The sequence below is a fragment of the Heterodontus francisci genome, chromosome 20, assembly GCF_036365525.1.
Source record: "Heterodontus francisci isolate sHetFra1 chromosome 20, sHetFra1.hap1, whole genome shotgun sequence".
Classification (NCBI taxonomy): Eukaryota; Metazoa; Chordata; class Chondrichthyes; order Heterodontiformes; family Heterodontidae; genus Heterodontus; species Heterodontus francisci.
The window spans coordinates 57,927,956-57,945,634 of record NC_090390.1 but is presented as its reverse complement, the minus strand read 5'-3'; the positions used below and the strand labels follow the sequence as shown (position 1 = coordinate 57,945,634).

At 39.8% G+C, this 17,679-nt stretch overlaps 1 protein-coding gene across 1 annotated transcript in view; it reads left to right on the top strand.

Annotated features, from left to right (window-relative positions):
• htra1b (HtrA serine peptidase 1b) overlaps positions 1–17,414 on the top strand; it is a 63,218-nt gene extending 45,804 nt beyond the window's left edge. Inside the window, exons 4-9 of the mRNA XM_068053359.1 lie at positions 1,209–1,403; positions 1,505–1,537; positions 1,982–2,096; positions 6,961–7,018; positions 9,023–9,118; positions 15,747–17,414. Coding sequence (XP_067909460.1) covers positions 1,209–1,403; positions 1,505–1,537; positions 1,982–2,096; positions 6,961–7,018; positions 9,023–9,118; positions 15,747–15,915 — 666 coding nt within the window. The 3' untranslated portion in view covers positions 15,916–17,414. The remainder of the gene's footprint in view (positions 1–1,208; positions 1,404–1,504; positions 1,538–1,981; positions 2,097–6,960; positions 7,019–9,022; positions 9,119–15,746) is intronic.
• Positions 17,415–17,679: the final 265 nt, after the last annotated feature.

The following is a 17,679-nucleotide window of genomic DNA, read 5'->3' as shown; positions in this document are numbered from 1 at the left end:
TAGATAGGTTTTTACAACAGTCGACAATGGTTTCATGATTACCACTAAACTAGCTTTTTAATTCCAGATTTATCAATTCATGTCTTTCATCTGCAGTCCACTTTTATGATACTGTTTTCTCACAGTTCCACCCATGCTTTTAGCTATTGGTCCCTTTTCCTCCTTTTTATATATGTTATCCTTTGGAAAAGCCATACGGAGGCACGAGCTAGCAGTGAAAGCTTTTGCAATATGTACTCCCAGTGCATGCCAAGAGCAGTTAAATTAGAATTTTTGTTGCTTGTTTACTTTTTGTCCCCTGCTGTCTCTCTTTCACCATTCGTGGCTGCTCGTTTACCCTCTGTGCTCCTGTCTTTTGGCTCTGCTTGTAATCTCTCTCGGTGCTTTAAGAAACCTTTGTAAAATCATAAAATGCTCAGCATCCACAGTTTTCATTACTTAATGTTACATTTTGAAATGTCTTCCTGTATGTGTGAAACGTTATAGAAGTGAAAATTGCTATTCCCTCTCAGCTGCAGTGTAAAGTCAAGGAAAAACCAGGAGAAAAAACTATGGAAATTTAGAATTTAATATTGTACATTAGAAAGTCATTCATGATATTGCATATTTTAATCTTGTAATTTTGGAATTTTCCCTGCTTGTGTTACATTTATATTTTTCTATTCTAATTATTTTGAGACATTTCTAAAACCAGGTGACCAAGTATGTAGAAAGGTTCAGTTTGGTTATTGCATGTGTACTCCCCCATCCCAGCCTTATTTCTCCTTCACCATTCCTAGAAAGACGCCTGGCCAAGAGGACAGAGAGGTGAACTGCATCCCAGCTTTTGCCTTTGCCACTTGTGCGCTGAACAAAACCGATTTGAGTGATTCACCTCTTAATTTTTCTGCTCACATTATAGGGCCTCTACCCCAACTCTGACACTGTGGGCAATGTCAGGAATTTACCATTGAGACAGGAACACGTGTACTACCGTTCTGCGGCATAGCATGTTTAGAGCATTTTGTGTAGAGTTACCTCTTCTAGTTTATTAACTTTGAGAAACTGAAGAAGAGTTCAAAGACTATTAGACATAAAATTCTCTTGGAAAAGTTCCACCATTTTTAACTAGTCATAATTAATCATATATTTCTCTCTTAATAGCTTGCAGTATTTGCATTGCAATATTACCAATCTTCCATTATAACGATTTTGCCGTCTGTTGCTAGGGTAAACTGCCAGTGCTGCTGCTAGGCCGGTCCACAGACCTGAGACCGGGAGAGTTTGTAGTTGCCATTGGAAGTCCATTTTCCCTACAAAACACTGTGACCACAGGAATTGTGAGCACCACTCAGCGAGGCGGAAAGGAACTGGGACTTCGCAACTCAGATATCGATTACATTCAGACGGATGCTATTATCAATGTATGTTCGACACAGATGCGCTTGTCGTGAGTTCATTTTTTTTCCTTAAATATTGCCATTGTCCATATTTTGAACTAAAAATAATTTGTTTTTTTTCATAGTATGGAAACTCAGGAGGTCCATTGGTGAATTTGGTAAGAATGTTTTATCCGCTCTCTGTGATAATAGCCTAATCTTCAGAAAACTTTATTTTTCTCTTTAGTTCTAGTTTTCTGTTAATTTTATCCACAAGTAGCTTTTTTTAAATAAGTTCAAACCTAACCCTGAACTAACACACCAACAGCAGAATGTGCCTGAGCACCACCTGTTCAAAGCTACAGTCTTGAGTCTGAAGGGTTGCTACTGTAATATCTTATGAATGTTGAATGTGGTTACTTGGTACTATACATTCTGTATGCTGTCATTTTTAATAAATGTAATGACATACAAGGGAAGTTATCTCAAACCAGTTCATATTTCTCACTGTCTATGAACGTTGTGTGGGTTATTGTCTAATTCAGATTACTTTTAAACATTATGTATTCTCTATTTTGACAAAATGAGCGGATAACTGCAGTTTTGTACATTGTTTCATTTAGGATGGTGAGGTTGTAGGAATTAACACTCTGAAGGTGACTGCTGGAATATCATTTGCAATTCCATCAGACAAAATTCGGCAGTTTCTTGTTGAATCTCATGACCGACAAGCTAAAGGTAAGTAAAGTATAGCTCAGACTTTTCAATCTTTACTTTGTTGTTTTAATAAATTGTATTAGGCCTTTTGTGCAGCAGTGGAGTGTCATTTTAAAATTTTCTACTAAATACTGGATGTTGCAAAATCTAAAATCGAAGTTGTTGCAGCATCAATGTAGTTATTGTGAGATCTGTGAAATAATTGGTAGCTGAGATTCCCCATAGGGAGACCTTTCCTGAAGGAAAATTAGAAACAAGTGTTAGCATGTGTTATTCTAGTCCACCAACTAGTTGCAAACTGCCATTGCTGGGATCTGGGAAGCTCTCACTGCTTGTCCAATGGGGCAGAGGAGGGTATATGGTAGGGTACAGTGAAGAAACCATAGCAAAGCATTGGGAAATATTAAGACAGTTCCACCCCTAGAATACAAATTGGTACTGAAATTGGATACTTTCTGAGGGCTCAGTGGGTTATCACATTGGCTCTTCCCATCTGCAATTTGAATTCAGCCTGGACTGATGGGATTAAAACCATTTCTTTCTGTCATTTGTGAGTTTTCCTCCATACAATGAGTCTGGCCAGTCTCAAGCCAGTTTCTAGTTGGCATAAGGGTGTTTACCTTTGAGTAGCTGAAGGAGAGACTTTTGCACCTTTTAAGCAGGTAACCATTTGAAGCAGAGGAATATACAGAGATATGGGCAAAAAGCAGGGAAGTGGGAATCATTTTGGATTGTGCTGTCAAAGAGCTGATACAGATGCCCCTTGGCATAAATGACCTTCTTTTGTGTTGTAAACTTCTATGGCTGTAGTCTTATTTGGGCAAAGTTGGCATCAATGTCACCCAAGCAGACCGCTTTGATGCATTGTGTAAGAAAAGGAAAAAATCTCATCTGCGTAGTATCTGTGCTCTTCAGTGTCTGGGATTGAGCCATAGAGGTAGATTTTTCAACTCCTCACCTCCTTCCAGGGGTATTAGTAGCATACCTATAATTTTCTGATACACATTGGTAGCAGATGAGGACTTGGGAGATTATACGTTGCTGGGCAGAATGGAGCCAGTTTTGTTGTTTATCTGACCGACACTTATGGACTGGTTGATGATAACCATGCCCAAAATGGAAAACTGATTGGTTGATTTAAAGAGAGAGGGAAACACAGGGCTGGATTATAAGAGCCCACCGCCGATGTTGGCAGCGAGCTCAAAAAAGGCTGCACGTCAAAGAGCTGCCGCAATCTCAACCGTGGCAGCTTGTTTAAATAGCCGAGGCGGCCTGCCCCCCAACCTCTTGGCAATTGTGTCAGCTGCCTGTGCGCAGGCACTGGTGCCATTTTTAAAGGCCTGCCGCCCATTTTAAATTTTTAAAGTCCTAACCCCCCAAAATTAAACAAATAAAATTCTAACACCCCTTTCCCAACCCCCTCATAACAATTACAATAATTATTTTCCCTCCCCCCACCAAAAAAACACTTACCTTTTACATCTGACCTTCCCCCCACCAAATTGCACAAAGCTTAAGGTTCAACCCTTCCCACCATCCTCGATACCCATTTCGTATATTTGACCCCCTCCTGCACTGAAAAACTTACCTCCTCCCCCCTCCCCACCAGTTTGGTGTCGCATTTCCCCAGACGGGGATCTGAAGGCGCGGGAATGCTGACCGCCACGCCAAAGATCCCGGCGGGCCCTCAAGATAGCAGGTAGGTCTATTTTAAATTTAAATTGAATAATTTTATTCATTTGTATATTTAAATTGTGGTCCCTCACAGCGTCGAGGTCTGTGGTGGGCCTCATATGGAGCCATCTTCAGGCCCCCAACCCCCCCCCCCCCCCCCCGCCACGGAACCTGATGCCTGGGGGAGAACAAAATCCAACCCACAGAGTTTAACTGCACAACATTAGAACACAAGATTGAGAAAGGCCCACTTATCGTTCCCTGTTCAATTTCAAGTGAAATTTACAAGCAGTGCTTATTTTATGTTTTTTCTTTATTTGTAGAAGCAATGCTGCTGTGATTAGGAACTTAGTTTTGTTGTGAATGACCAATTTAATTGAATTACCTACACTTCTAAATTTCAAACATTATGTGACTAGGCACTGTTTTCTACATGGACAGGAGTGCAAATATTTAAAGAATTGAATAACAAAAAAGATTGAGGAGAACTTCACTTACAGCAGGTGGGGGTGGAACTGGCAGAATGCACCCTGCCCGATTTTACAACCACTTGTTGTCCAGCATCACTGGAAGAAATAGCAACCCCAATGTTCTGTTGAGAAAGCAGCAGATTTTGTTGGCATGTTGGGTTCTACCATGAAAAAGCAATCCACCCTGCTGGGCTGTTTGTTGAAAATGATCCCACACTGTTTTTTTTAGACAGTGCCAATGCTTGGAAAGAAAGAATTGTAACTGGGTGCTGATATTGGCACTAATACTCCACCTGCATCAACACCTCCAGAAAACTTTCCTTCCAGACTGGCACAAAATTATATTTACACACTGATGCCAAAGAAGAAACTGGGTACTGGAGACTCTGTGTAAACTTGATATGCGGTTTAAGTTGTAAAGGTCAGTGCATGAACGTCAGGGGAGGCATTCCTGGGCACATCTGGGCTATGAATGGAGTTCTTTTTTATGTCAAGGTTCAGACCTGACTGTAAATTCTTTTTCTTACAAAGTAACTTCTTTTATGCATTACTTTTGATGCATAAAAGAATAAATGAGATTAATATAAAAGTGGAAGTTCTTAACAGTTGTAATACTGTGATAGTGATGTGACAGTTGTGACAATTAGACAGTAGAGCAGGCTTCAAGATGGTGTGACAGTGAGGTGATGGCAGTAATCATATGAGGTAAGGGCAGTGGAGTGGCAGCAGTAACAGTGTGACAGAAATGGAGGCAATAATAATGTGAAGGAAGCATGGACAGTAACAGTGCAACAGTGAAGTGGGAGCTGTATCAGTGTAATTAGCAGGAGCTGTTATAGTGTAATAAGTAGCTGTAAGCCACCATTTCAAAACCCCAGAGGCGGGTGAGTCAGATGGCAGGATTTTGCCTTTTAGGTCGGGGTCAAATAGGGGTCCTGTGTGGGAAACAGTCACCTGGTAGTGGATTTTCTCCAAATTGGCCAATTAGTGGCCACAGGGCAGGCTCGCCTTCCAATTAAGGATTGTGGGTAGGCTCTTGAAGCTGGAGGGCCAATAGGAGGCTGCAGCCTGCAGTTCAGGTAAGAGGGAGAGAGAGGGTACCTTCATTTTGAGGTGCCGTCTCAGCAACTTTCGAAACCTCTGAAATAGAAAAACGGCTTCAGCAGCCGGATCATGTGCAGGGGGAGCCCTGCTAAAGGGTGACCTGCAGCCGCAGCTGTGGCCAGCAAGGCAAGGAGGGCCTCAAAGTCTGCCTGGTGCGCTGGCTGCCCAGTCTGCTGCCAGGAGCATATCTCCAGGCAGCTGTCCTGGGCCTACAGGGGGCCTCACAGGCTGACTGGAAAATCCCAGTTGTCCTCTGACAATGGGCTTTAATTGGCCTTTTACTCCCCTTAATTGGCTACCATCGCTTGCGAGCGAGTAGACCTTCGGCCGCCGTCCCGCCTCTAGAGAAATTGTCCTGGGCGGCATGGTGCCAACAAACTGGCATGACAGCTGGAGGCAGGAAATTTTGTGCCCGTTCACCTCCGTAAAATGCTCCCTTCCTGCCCAGAGTCTTAAGATTCGTATTTTAATGGATCGTAGCGAGCTATGCATAAGGGCCCTCGACTCTGTACATGTTATACAGCCCTAGTTGGGATTCACAATGTGCTGCAAAGGTAATTATCTATTACTTGGGTTGAGTGGTTAGATAACATCTAGAATTATATTAACAAACAAATGCAAAGGATAGCTCCTTTAAATTGAAGCACCTTTCTGTTTTAATGCATTCATAAACTACACTCAGAACATTAAATGTTTACTGAGATTATTTGTCACCTGCAAGTGCTGACAGGCACTAAGTTGTATTTTATTTGGAGCAATTGTTGTTTGAAAACTGGTTAAGCTGAGATATTGCTATCGGGTCTAGAGTCAGAGCTTGTGTTTTATGCCAGAGTGCAATAACCAATACTTGAGCACAATGCTACTTGCATTTCATAGGATATTATAAACAGAACTTTAGATCACCTTTAGGGGCACTATGCTACCCATTGCCAATTTAAACAAAGTGCCTCCAAATAAATCTGGTTCCCAATGGCTCAGATTTCTAACACTTCCACAGATAAATTGAAAGAATGGGCCTAGACTTGTAGATAAGGGTTCTGGCCATTTGCAATGAAATTGCTGTCAGATATTCATTAAGAGCAGGTAGCCACATTGTCCCCTATTTCATAACTGTAATAGTGATGCTGAAAATGACAGTATAGAGATGTATTAAATCATAGCTTTGCAATCAAGAACATGTCCCAATCAGCACCATGTTTACCCTGCGGAAAAACTCCAAGATATATTCTGGCTCAGATCCTTTCATTAAGGGCTGTGTTCGTAATGCAGACCTTGAACAGATCAAACATTATCTTTAATATTAACCTCAAAGATTGCCAAGTTTAGGCTGGAACGATTTGGGAAATAGTTACACAATTCCATTTTCAATTGCACACTAAATATTATTGTGTCAGAATTCCTTCAGTTGCTATGTCTAGCAAGATCATAAATATTTTTGTGAGAATTTTCATTGTTTAGTGTTTCTAGTGAAATTGTAAGCATATTTCAAAGGAACATATTTATTTTCTGATGCCCCAGTAATATAGGTACATTAAAAATCCAGGCAGATAATAGTCATGTGAAATGTGTTCAGAAAGCTAATTATGTTTCCCAGAGAAATTTTCTTTTCCAAATAATTTTGACTTATTTTTTTGCAGGACAAACTCCAACAAAAAAGAGGTACCTGGGAGTTAGAATGATTACACTTACCCCTGGGTAAGTAAACCATAGACTTTATCTGTATAGAGGTTGCAATGAGCTAGTTTTTAAAGCGTTTTAATAATATGAATCCTGTGGTATTTTGTACTACTGCTGCTTTCTTGTCAACAAGACACAGAATATAATTGTGTTCTGGAATACACAGCTACAAGCCACTTAACATCCTGATGGTTGGTGTAACAAAATATGAATACTTGTCATTGATAGGTTATTTCCTTTTGGCAAGGTGGTAAGCTTGTCATTATCGGGTCAAATAGCCACTCAGCATTCCTATCGTACTGCCAGGATTTCACCTCCCAGTAGTGGCTGACACTGAAGTCTGCTAGTTTGGTTGTGCATTGAGTTTTGTTAGTTAACCCTTGCTCTGCTGTATAAACAGGCACACCATATGATTTGCCCAACACAACTGCAATTAACTGCAGAGTGTTAGGATGTGATGAATGCTTGCAATTGAATGAACAAAATTTCAAAACAAGTTTTGTGGAAAAAGAAATGGAGCGATTAAATTGTGCTTCATAGTTGCTGCAGTGTGCTAATTCAGCCCAATTTATATTGGTGGCTGATGGGAAACAGAAAATCATGGTAATAGAACGTAAAATGGATAAAAATATTACACATTAACTAATCACTGGGTGGCAATTCCCATGGAACATCTTGAGCATGTTTGTGATGTTGAGATGCGAAGATGGAGCTTTGTTTAACTTGGTCTGTTCTTTCAAAAAAAATTTTAGGTGGTTCTTGCAGAAAAAAGCTATATATGACCTAGAACCATCCAAAAGTAATTTTTACCTGGAAAATCCTGGCTCTTGTTTTTGGGCTGCAGTCAGTTTATTGAGTTCAGGAAAGCAAAGAGATGACTGACCTTCTTAATATATTTTTGCTATATATTGTAATGGATTGTAATAGGCATTCATTAGAAGCAAGACTTGAATAAATGCAGATGTCTCCTTGTGGTATTTGGGAGGTGGGCTTGCAGCATTATAGGAGGTTATACAAATGGCGAGGCAGTAAGGGGATCTAAGCAGAAGGATGATAATTTTATGGTAGTTAGGGGACTGGGAGCCAATGTAGGTCCTTGAGGACAGGAGTGGTGGACTAGTGGAATTTGCTGCAGAATAGGATATGCATAGCGGAGCTTTGGATGAACTGAAGTTTAGGGAAGTTGGAGGTATCTGGTGGAAAGAACATTGGATTAATCAAGTTTGGAGATGGTAAAGGCATGGATGAGGGTTTCAGCAGACGAGATGAAGAAGGTTCAAGAGATGAAAGTAAACAATCTTAATGGAGGTGATATGGGGCGGAAGGCTCAGCTCAGCGTTGAATAGGATGCCAAAGTTGTGAACAACTTGGTTCAACTTGAGCAGTGGCCAGAGAGTGGGATGGGAATCAGTTGTGAGGGTGCAGAGTTTGCGGGGCTTTCGTCGTCCCAGTGTTAAAACAGGACGAAATTGTTGCTTGTCCAAATCTGGATATCCAACCAGTAGGCCAACAAACCAGAGGCAGTAGTGGAGAGGTAGAAATAGGGTGTCTACGATGTATGTGTGGGACCTGACTCTGTGTCTGCAGATGACAGGGCTGAGGGGAAGTGTGTGGATGAAGAGGAGAGGGGTGAGAAAACAATCATTACTAATATGTTCTGTCTACGATTGAATATGTAGGAATGGAGCCATGACACATCAGAGAAGTATATGTGGCAGGCCAATCAAACTTAGTGGTATGTTAATAGCAAGCATAGAATCATTAGCATTATATTCAATGGCTTTTCACTTTAAAATTTATGAAACAACTTGATCCAGACTATTACCACAAATATAATGTATAGCATACAAAAAAACTTCAAACATAGTAACCCATCTATCTCAGCATCTGGATTCAGTATCATAATGGTAGAAAATTATTTTGTGGTCATGGAAAGATAAGGTTGTTACTAAACTCAGGAAATTTAGTGCAGATTTCTATTTGGATTTGTACAAGTTTTGCTGAGCCTTAGTTGTTTTTCAGCCTTGCAAAAGAACTGAAAGAGCGCCAGAAAGATTTCCCTGATGTCAATGCTGGAGCCTATATCATCGAGGTCCTTCCACGAACGCCAGCTTCCAAGTAAGTGAAGGAAATAACTTCTATATATATATATATATATATATATACACACACAGTATTTCTGAGTCCTTGTTTTGAATCCTTCTAGAAAGCTATTCAATGTGAAAACTATGAAATTACATTAACTTTTATCCAATAATGATTGGTATTAGGTTCAAATATACTTCAAGCCAGAAACATTCTTAATTCATTTGCACAATGTTCCTTAAGTTTAAAGTTAAAATAAATCAAATGTGGAAATTACTCAAGGACTTGATGCCTTTGCACCAATCAGGTCAATGTTATATGGTGCACACTTGTATTTGGAACAGAAAGGGTTTCAGATTGAAGTATGATACTTTACATGAAAAGCCAGGGGAAGGATGGCATAATGTATTTACCCAGTTCTAAAAAACTGCAGCTTATCTCTGAAGACCTGATCCAGCCTTATGGTACTATTTCAGTGATCTTCAAAGGCTTTAAGACAAATCAGTTCCAGCAGTCCGAAATCAGCCTTTGTTAAAAGTAGAGTAAATTCTTTTACACACCTGTCACTAAATTGACCAGCCTCTGGTCCAAATTTGAGAATGTATAGATTAAAAATTCTACACTGTAGGAATTTTGTGACACTGTTTGGAAAGGTAAAAGGGAATAATTGTTCTGAGCACTATATGGAATGACAATGCAAAGATATTTCTACTACATTTAGGTGTCGTATGAAGTAGTGACCAAATCAATTATTCTCATATTGCTGCAGCTTTAACATAACCTGAGCTTCCAGATTTTTTCTAACTGTTGCTCAATGGTATATCAGACTGACATGGTGACAGATGGATTCCATCACCCCAACCAACATTTTTGAAAATAACTCAAAGGAGTTAGATTAAAATGAAACAGATGGAGCTAAAATATGGGGAGCCGTTTAAAACTAGACTAATGCTGAGCAAAGATTTTATTGTTGAAATGCCAACAAATTATCTTGGTGTCTCCTACGAACTGTTGAAAATTAAACTCATACTGAAAAAATTATCTCATTTATATATCAGGGAGTGTGTAGGAATTTGAGGTTGGATATTTTAACTACCCAATCTTATGTACAACATTACACTTTCAGTAAAAGCCATTTGTGTCATATCGAAAGGTCAGCATGAAAATATTAAGAAATAGTTGAGCAGAGGTATATTTGGTACATATTGCCAGTTACTTCTTGGACATTGTATAAAGGAATTTTTTAAAAAGTTTTTTGCTGTGTAGAATTTATCTTGTATTGTGGGGGTTGATTTGCCTGTTTAGGAACAACACAGCGTACCTATTATTTTTTTTTTATTCATTCATGGGATGTGGGCGTCGCTGGCCAGGCCAGCATTTATTGCCCATCCCTATTATACAGCACTTCCTCATACTCTAATCCCATATCTTTTTTTTTCATTTCTAAGTAGACACACACACTTAAGTCAGTTTTAAATACCGGTATAAATTAAAAATGAATGCTATCATATTCAATAATAGTAAGAAATGAAAACCACTTGCTGTTTTGTGAGCATACCCAGCTTCTGACACTCATTCCCTTTTGTCCTGTAGCATATTCTGGGAAGGATTACAGCGGTCGGTGTATTTTATTTGTATTCCCAAGTGTGTGGCAATCAGACAGGACATATTGGATAAAATGATTCAACAACAATATCTTCTATTTATATAGCACGTTTAACGTAGTAAAATGTCCGAACTTCACAGGAGTATTGTCAAACAGAATTTGACACCAAGCTACATAAGGAGATGTTAAGGCAAATAACCAAAAGCTTGGTCAAACAGGTAGGTTTTAAGCAGGGTCTTAAAGAAGGAAAGGGAGAGAGGAAAAAGGTTTTGGGAGGGAATTCCAGAGTTTGGAAACTAGGCAGCTGTAAGCACGCCTGTCAATGGTGGAGCACTTAAAATCGGGATGGTACAAGAGGCCAGAATTGGAGGATTGCAGAGATCTCGGTCAGTTGTAGGGCAAGAGTTGGTTACTGAGATAGGGAGGGCCGAGGCCATGAAGGGATTTGACAACAAAGATTAGAATTTTAAAATTGGGCCATTGACGGTCAATGAGCTTTGGGTTGATGGGTGAACAAGACCTGCTGTGAGTTAGGATATGGGTAGCAGAGTTTTGGATGAGCTTGAGTTTGTGGAATGTGGAAGATGGTAGGCTAGGAGAGCATGGAATAATACAGTTTAGAGATATCAAAGACATGGGTGAGGGTTTCAGCAGATGATCTGAGGCAGGGGTGGAGTCGTATGATGTTATGGAGGTGGAAGTTTGGTTTTGGAGCAGATACGTAATTGGAAGCTCAGCTCGGGTCAAATACAACATCAAGATTGCAAATAGCCTGGTTCAGTCTCAGACAGTTGCCAGGGAATTGGATGGAGTCAGTAATTAGGGCACAGATTTTTCTTCTAATTTAAGTGAACTGTAAAACATGAGCTAAATAGTCTCTGGAGCCAATGTGTTTGATCTAGAAGATTATGTTATTGTGTGATATTTCAAGCCACATATTTAAATACTCTTTTTAAACATTTAAAAATAGTAACAGACTAATGACAAAGATAATAGCACATGGGATTAAATGAATTGTAGCCACATAGATAGAGAGATGGTTGGCAGGCAGAAAGCAAAGGTTAGGGTAAAAGGAAGTTTCTCAGACTCGAATGAGGTGGTGAGTAGTGTCTCAGTAGAAGTCAGAGTTGTGGCCATTGTCATTTACTATGTATATAAATGATTTAAACAGGAATTCAGAAAGCAAGATTGAAATTTGCTCTTGACACCAAACTGGATGGAGAGGGTTTGAGGGGTGATGGGTGTGTATATGTCAAATTATGATCAGCATTGTTAAAGACTCCAGGAGGACATAGGCTTGTAGCATTGGCAGATACAGTTCAGTGTAGAAAGGGGTAATGTTATATGTTTTGCAGCTAAGATTTGAAAAACAAGACACACTTTTAATGTTAAGATTTTAAATGGAATAGAGGTGCTGAGGGGACATTGGAGTGCAAAAACACAGGTCATTAAAGGTGGCACTGTGAGTGGATAAAAAAGAACAATTGAATATTTAGTTTTGTATTGAGAGATGAAGAATACAAAAACTGGGTGGTGACATTGAACTTGTACTAGACCTTAGTTAGGTCACAGTTGTAATAGTGAGTGCAACTTTTCATAGATTTACTGTAATATTATCACGTGGGGTTACAGTTAAAAGAGAAATGAGAGTTTTTTTTTCTATTAGAGCTGATAGAGGTCTTCAAAATTATAAAGGGTTATAATCAGGCAACTAGTGATAAATTCATTTCACAGGTCAACAAGATGGTAACAAGAGGGTACAAACTTAAGATAATCATGAAGAATTAAATGGAAGTTGGAAGAAATTTCTTTAGAGGGTGGTTACAAACTGGAACTCTCTGCTGTAAGCCATTGTTAAAGCAGAGCCCATAACTATTTTTAAGAGAGAATTCAATGTTTCTTTGAAAATGGGGAATATAAAGAATGGGGAGAGAGCAGGAAACTGGGATTAGATCAAGTATAGGCAAACATTGGCAGAGTTGATGGGCCAACTGGCCTGTTTCTGTGCTTAATGTTCTATGATTCTAATAAGTTCTAAAGCAAATATATGAATCCTAATTTCCATGAGGTCATTATGCTTTCTGTGGAGTAGATGTAATAACTTTAATTATAATTAATAGGCTGTAAATATTAATTTAAAATTCACCTTTTGTGATGGAATCACTTTTCTTTCCCAACAAGATTGGAATGATATCTACTTCCACTTTAGTTTGGATGTTACAATAAGTACCCTTGAAACCTATCAAAACAAGTTGGCATGCTTGGAATGCCTTAAGAGTGCAATCTTTCTCAATGTTAGCCATTTTTTAATATCTTCTGTATTCATCTATTCAAGAAAGTCTTGTGAAACGTTTCTAATGTGCAGAAGTCCAACGAAGCATATTTTAAGATTTAAGACTAAAAGGTAACTGAAAATAAATATAGCTAACCAAAATAAAATAAATAAAATTGGACAAAAAGCTTATTAACAATTGCCTATTTAGTTATTTAGTTACCAGCTCCTGTGAATAGGGTAGATTTTTGTCTTCACCTGGACCCTTACATTTGGAGCCATCTTGCTCAAGTGCCACTGAAGTGTTCCAAGTCATCTGATTGACCTAGAAAAACTGGAAAGAGATGAGCTTTAAGATGTAGTTTGCTTGGGTAAGCAACAGCAGATCGGTGGTAGTGCATTCACCACCAAGTGGACATGCTCAATGTGTGACTGAATGTGTGATTTAAAGGGTTATGCAGCAAGAGAAAAGGAAGGGAAGATGCTATGCTAGGCCTCCAGTCTCGCCATTACCAATGCTGCATCTTCCATTGATTTTGATGGTAACCTCTACTATAGATGTCAGCATTGTTACAGCCAAGGCGTGCACCGTCTTTTCTAGTTCCACTTCTCCACAGTTCGCAACATCTATTTAAATGTTTACCCGGTTACCGATACAGCCAATCATATATCCTACTTTCTTTATTCCAGAACAAAATACACCAACCAGGTTTCTTTAATAAACAACAAAATTATCAGTTTATTATGAAACAAAGCATTAACACGCTGATTAAAATTTGAAAGTTCCCTTTCTAAAAATTCCCCAATTACACACACACACACAGATACAGAAATTCACTTTGCAGAGATCTGTTACAAAAAAAAAGACAAAAAAACAACTTTGGCCAAATACTTGCTAATCCTTGACGAAAAAAGAAAGAAGATATGGAAGGAAGTCAGTTGTCCCTTTTTTGGTCTGGCATCTGGGTAAATGGAGGTGGGTCACTTGGATCGTTTCAGAAGCAGTCCCTTCTGGAGATGTTGAAAATTATTCTAATAGGCTTTCTAGGAGAAATGTGGCATCGAGGTTTTTCCACCAACGCACATGTGAATGGCAGGAGTTTTTTTCCAGCTTATAAGGAGCTATATGGCACCAGGAATTTTTCCCTTCTTCCCGCACTGGATCTTGGCAGGATTTCTTCAAAAAGGTAGAGGAGGTGGTGAACTGAGTGGTTTCTTTCTCCTTGGCAGGAAAACACCAGCTGTCTTCAAATCATTTACACTCCAACTAACTGAAATACAATGACCAAACCCCAAAAGTGAGTCACCTCCTGACCTTCATAAACTTTGACATAAGGCTTCTCTGTAGCCATTTTCCCCCAGATCACCAAGGGTTCTGCTGTTTTCTGAGCCCAAATCACAGGTGGTCTCCAGCACAGGTGGCTTTCAAACAACATCTTGTCCTGTTGGTGAACTTGGTAAAAAAAACACATCCATGGAATATTTTCAGTTTTAACGCAAGTCTTCAAAAAATAAAATATTTTTAAAAATGTAAGCACTTTCACAACAGTATTGCAGAGTGGAAGGGCCTCCTCTTGTTGTGTGCCAGTTTCTTCTGTGAAAAAATGCAAGTTTCCTTGCCAAGAGTTTTCAACATTTACCAGCCAACTTATTATGTGCATGACAACAGGAAGAAGCAACAAAGGAGTCCAAGAGGGAGAAGTAGTTTCAAGAGTAGTAGAAACTTTTGAGGGATTTGCATGCAAGCTGAAGGGGTGTGCAGAGAAGTGTTCCTGCTGAGAGGGAGATTCAAGGCAAGTGGGCAAAGGAAGGATTCATAGTGTTGATGCAACGGGTCTTGATAGGCTGGGGAGCAAGTACCAGAGATGGGAAAGTGACTCTTCCCTAGAACTCTTAGTAAGAATTCCCATGGCACGACAGTTGATGGCATTAATGTATGTGCCTCCTCTCACCCGACCCATTCACCAATTTGCCACAATAGCTGCTCATCATCCATAGAAAAAAGGATCTCCTCTCTGTTGTTCACCTGCTTTACCAACATCTCCACAGCTGCCTCCAAAAATCCATTGACTCTGCTGGAACACGTTATCCACAGACAGCCTCCTGCAGCTTCATGACGTTGGCTTTTTCTTTTGTCAGCAAAAATAGCACCTCCAATATGTGCTGCAGGCCCTTAGGAATCTGTAGGTTGCCTGATCTTTCTTCCCATTAGCTTGCTGTCTATGGGCATCACAGTTAATGCTGGCAGTGCACCTCCACCGTGTTAAGTCGCTGCTGCTCTTCAGCTCATTCATTGCCAGCTACCCTCCTAGTTTGGTATTATTTGTAAATTTACACTAAGCTTCTCAATCCAAAACATTAATGTAAATTAGATACAGGTTCAAACTAGGAAAAGGAGCAGAAATTTCTTTTCAACTCTATCCATGTTGGACTGATGCTAGAAAATTCTTACTCATGCAATGAGTGATCAACATTTGGAATGAATTTCTCAGTAGAGTAGTGAAGTTAAAAAAAAAACCTCAAGAATCCTTTAGGGAACTGTTGAAAGTCATGATGGGGAGACCTGTAGAGCCTCTTAGGAAGGATGAGCTAAGATGGGCCGAATGGTCTTCCTCATCTATATTTATCTTATGCACCTCCTCCTTCCACTGGCTCGCGAAAGATTATGTGGTGTAAGCAGATACAAAAATATGTGTGTGGGGTACAGTCACATGTCACTGAAGCTGTATGTATGCAGTGTGCATCCAGAATAATGAACTATTCTCTACTTATTTTCTTTCCAGTGGAGGTCTGAAGGACAATGATGTGATTATTAGTATCAATAATCAATTGGTAACTTCGTCCAGTGATGTCAGCGAAGCCATTAAAAAGGATTCATCCCTGTCAATAGTGGTTCGTCGAAGCAATGAAGATGTGATAATAAATGTTGTGACTGAAGAAATTGAACCTTAAAGTGAGCTGGGTCTCCTTGCCTATGTGAATAAAACAACAAAGAATTTGATGTTTACTGAATGAACGCAGTCCCTAGATAACAGCTTATCAACCTGTTGGTATTTCTACTGCACAACACCATCAGGAGATATCTGCAGCTTGGATATAATTCTGTGTCGGGTTACAAGCTGAGATGATCCTGAAGCTATTGTAAATTAGAAATTGGTTTCCTTCTTGCATTTCCTTCATTCATCTTTTTTCAACTTCATTTTATTGCAATCTACTTTCCTTAAAATGTCAGTGTGAACAATAATTTACTCAGCTAGTATTTCTACTTCATAAGATTGGGGATTATCATTATTGATATTGGCACCAAATCTCTTCAAAAGCAGTTACTTAATTTTCACCCTGTGACAGCAAATAAGAAGTGTAACTTTGTTGGTGTGGGCCTAGCAGGTTTTAAGTATTGGCACATTTTTTTTTTGCTGCAAGACACCAGAGTGCAGTGACCAGGCTGTCCACAATATGGGTAGGTGGATTGTAAAATAAATGTGGGAATACACATAAAAACATTCTTCTTTCCAATGCCCCCTCCACTCCCCCCCCCCTCCCCCCACCAGTCTGTTTTCTCCAGACCAGATATTGCATGAGGCTGAGCTATTAAGGAGGCAAATTAGTCCAGAGCTCCAGCAATTTTAGCAATTTGCATGAGAGTGGCTGGAGGGTGAACTTGCCTCTGATTTTTCTCTCCCATTTTAGATGAGCACTTGCTTTTGCACCCATGGATGTCAGCAGGTATACTTGACACATATTGGAGTATTGTTCTGCAGGGGTTACATTCATAGAGTGGGGAGGTAGGGAGATTGTCCATCCAATGGGCCCCATTCAGCCACTTAGTGATTTTACATACTATTTCCTACTTCTGCTGGGAGATTCTCTGAGCCTGGGTAGTGTGTGTACACTGCCAATCCCTAGTTAAAGAAAATTTAAGGTGACGTTTGATGCACAGATTGGGAAAAGGGCCAGAGCTAAGACCAAGACCAGGAGTAACTGGGAATATCATAGCTGAAGCTGGGCTTTATCTGGCCAAGGTTTTATGCCATTAAATATTTGAAAGGAAAACATCTTTCTATTATTTTTCTCTATCCTGCTCTCAAACAGCATCTCAAAAATGCATGCAACACAGAAAAAATAGGTGCTAATTCTTTTCCACATTTTATCCTGAACAACACTACAACTGAACTTCCTCTCTGGTGTTTCAGGTGGCTGCACCTGACTCTATCTAAAAAGTGTGCAGAAATGTGAATTGCATCTAAATGAATGTCAGAAAGTTCTGCACAAAGAATTTCTTTAATTGTGTTGGAAGCGAATCAGGGGAATGCTGTCCCATTAAAACAAGGTGCTACTGCCTTCTAATCTGCTGTTCAGATGATGTCTAGCTTAAGGGTCATACCTGTATTGTCAAGAAAGGTCTTTGTCGATTCTTTGAATAAATTTCTGCGTCAGTGCTTGTTACAGAATGCTGTTCGTCTTTTACACTTTGTGGTAGAGACAGTGTTCAGTACTGTGCAAAAAGAGAAGCTTCACCATCAATCAAGCAGCTTCCTGCTATTCCTGTGCTCCATCATTCATCATACCCGCATTTGCTTTTCCTGTTTCTGCACTTACAGCTTGGCATTAGGGTGTTGCCCTTTTCCCACCCACCCTTGAGGCCGACTGCAGGGACATCTGGGCTGCTGCTGCTGACCTAGCCATGGTGCAGCAGCACAAACCCATTCACAAGAC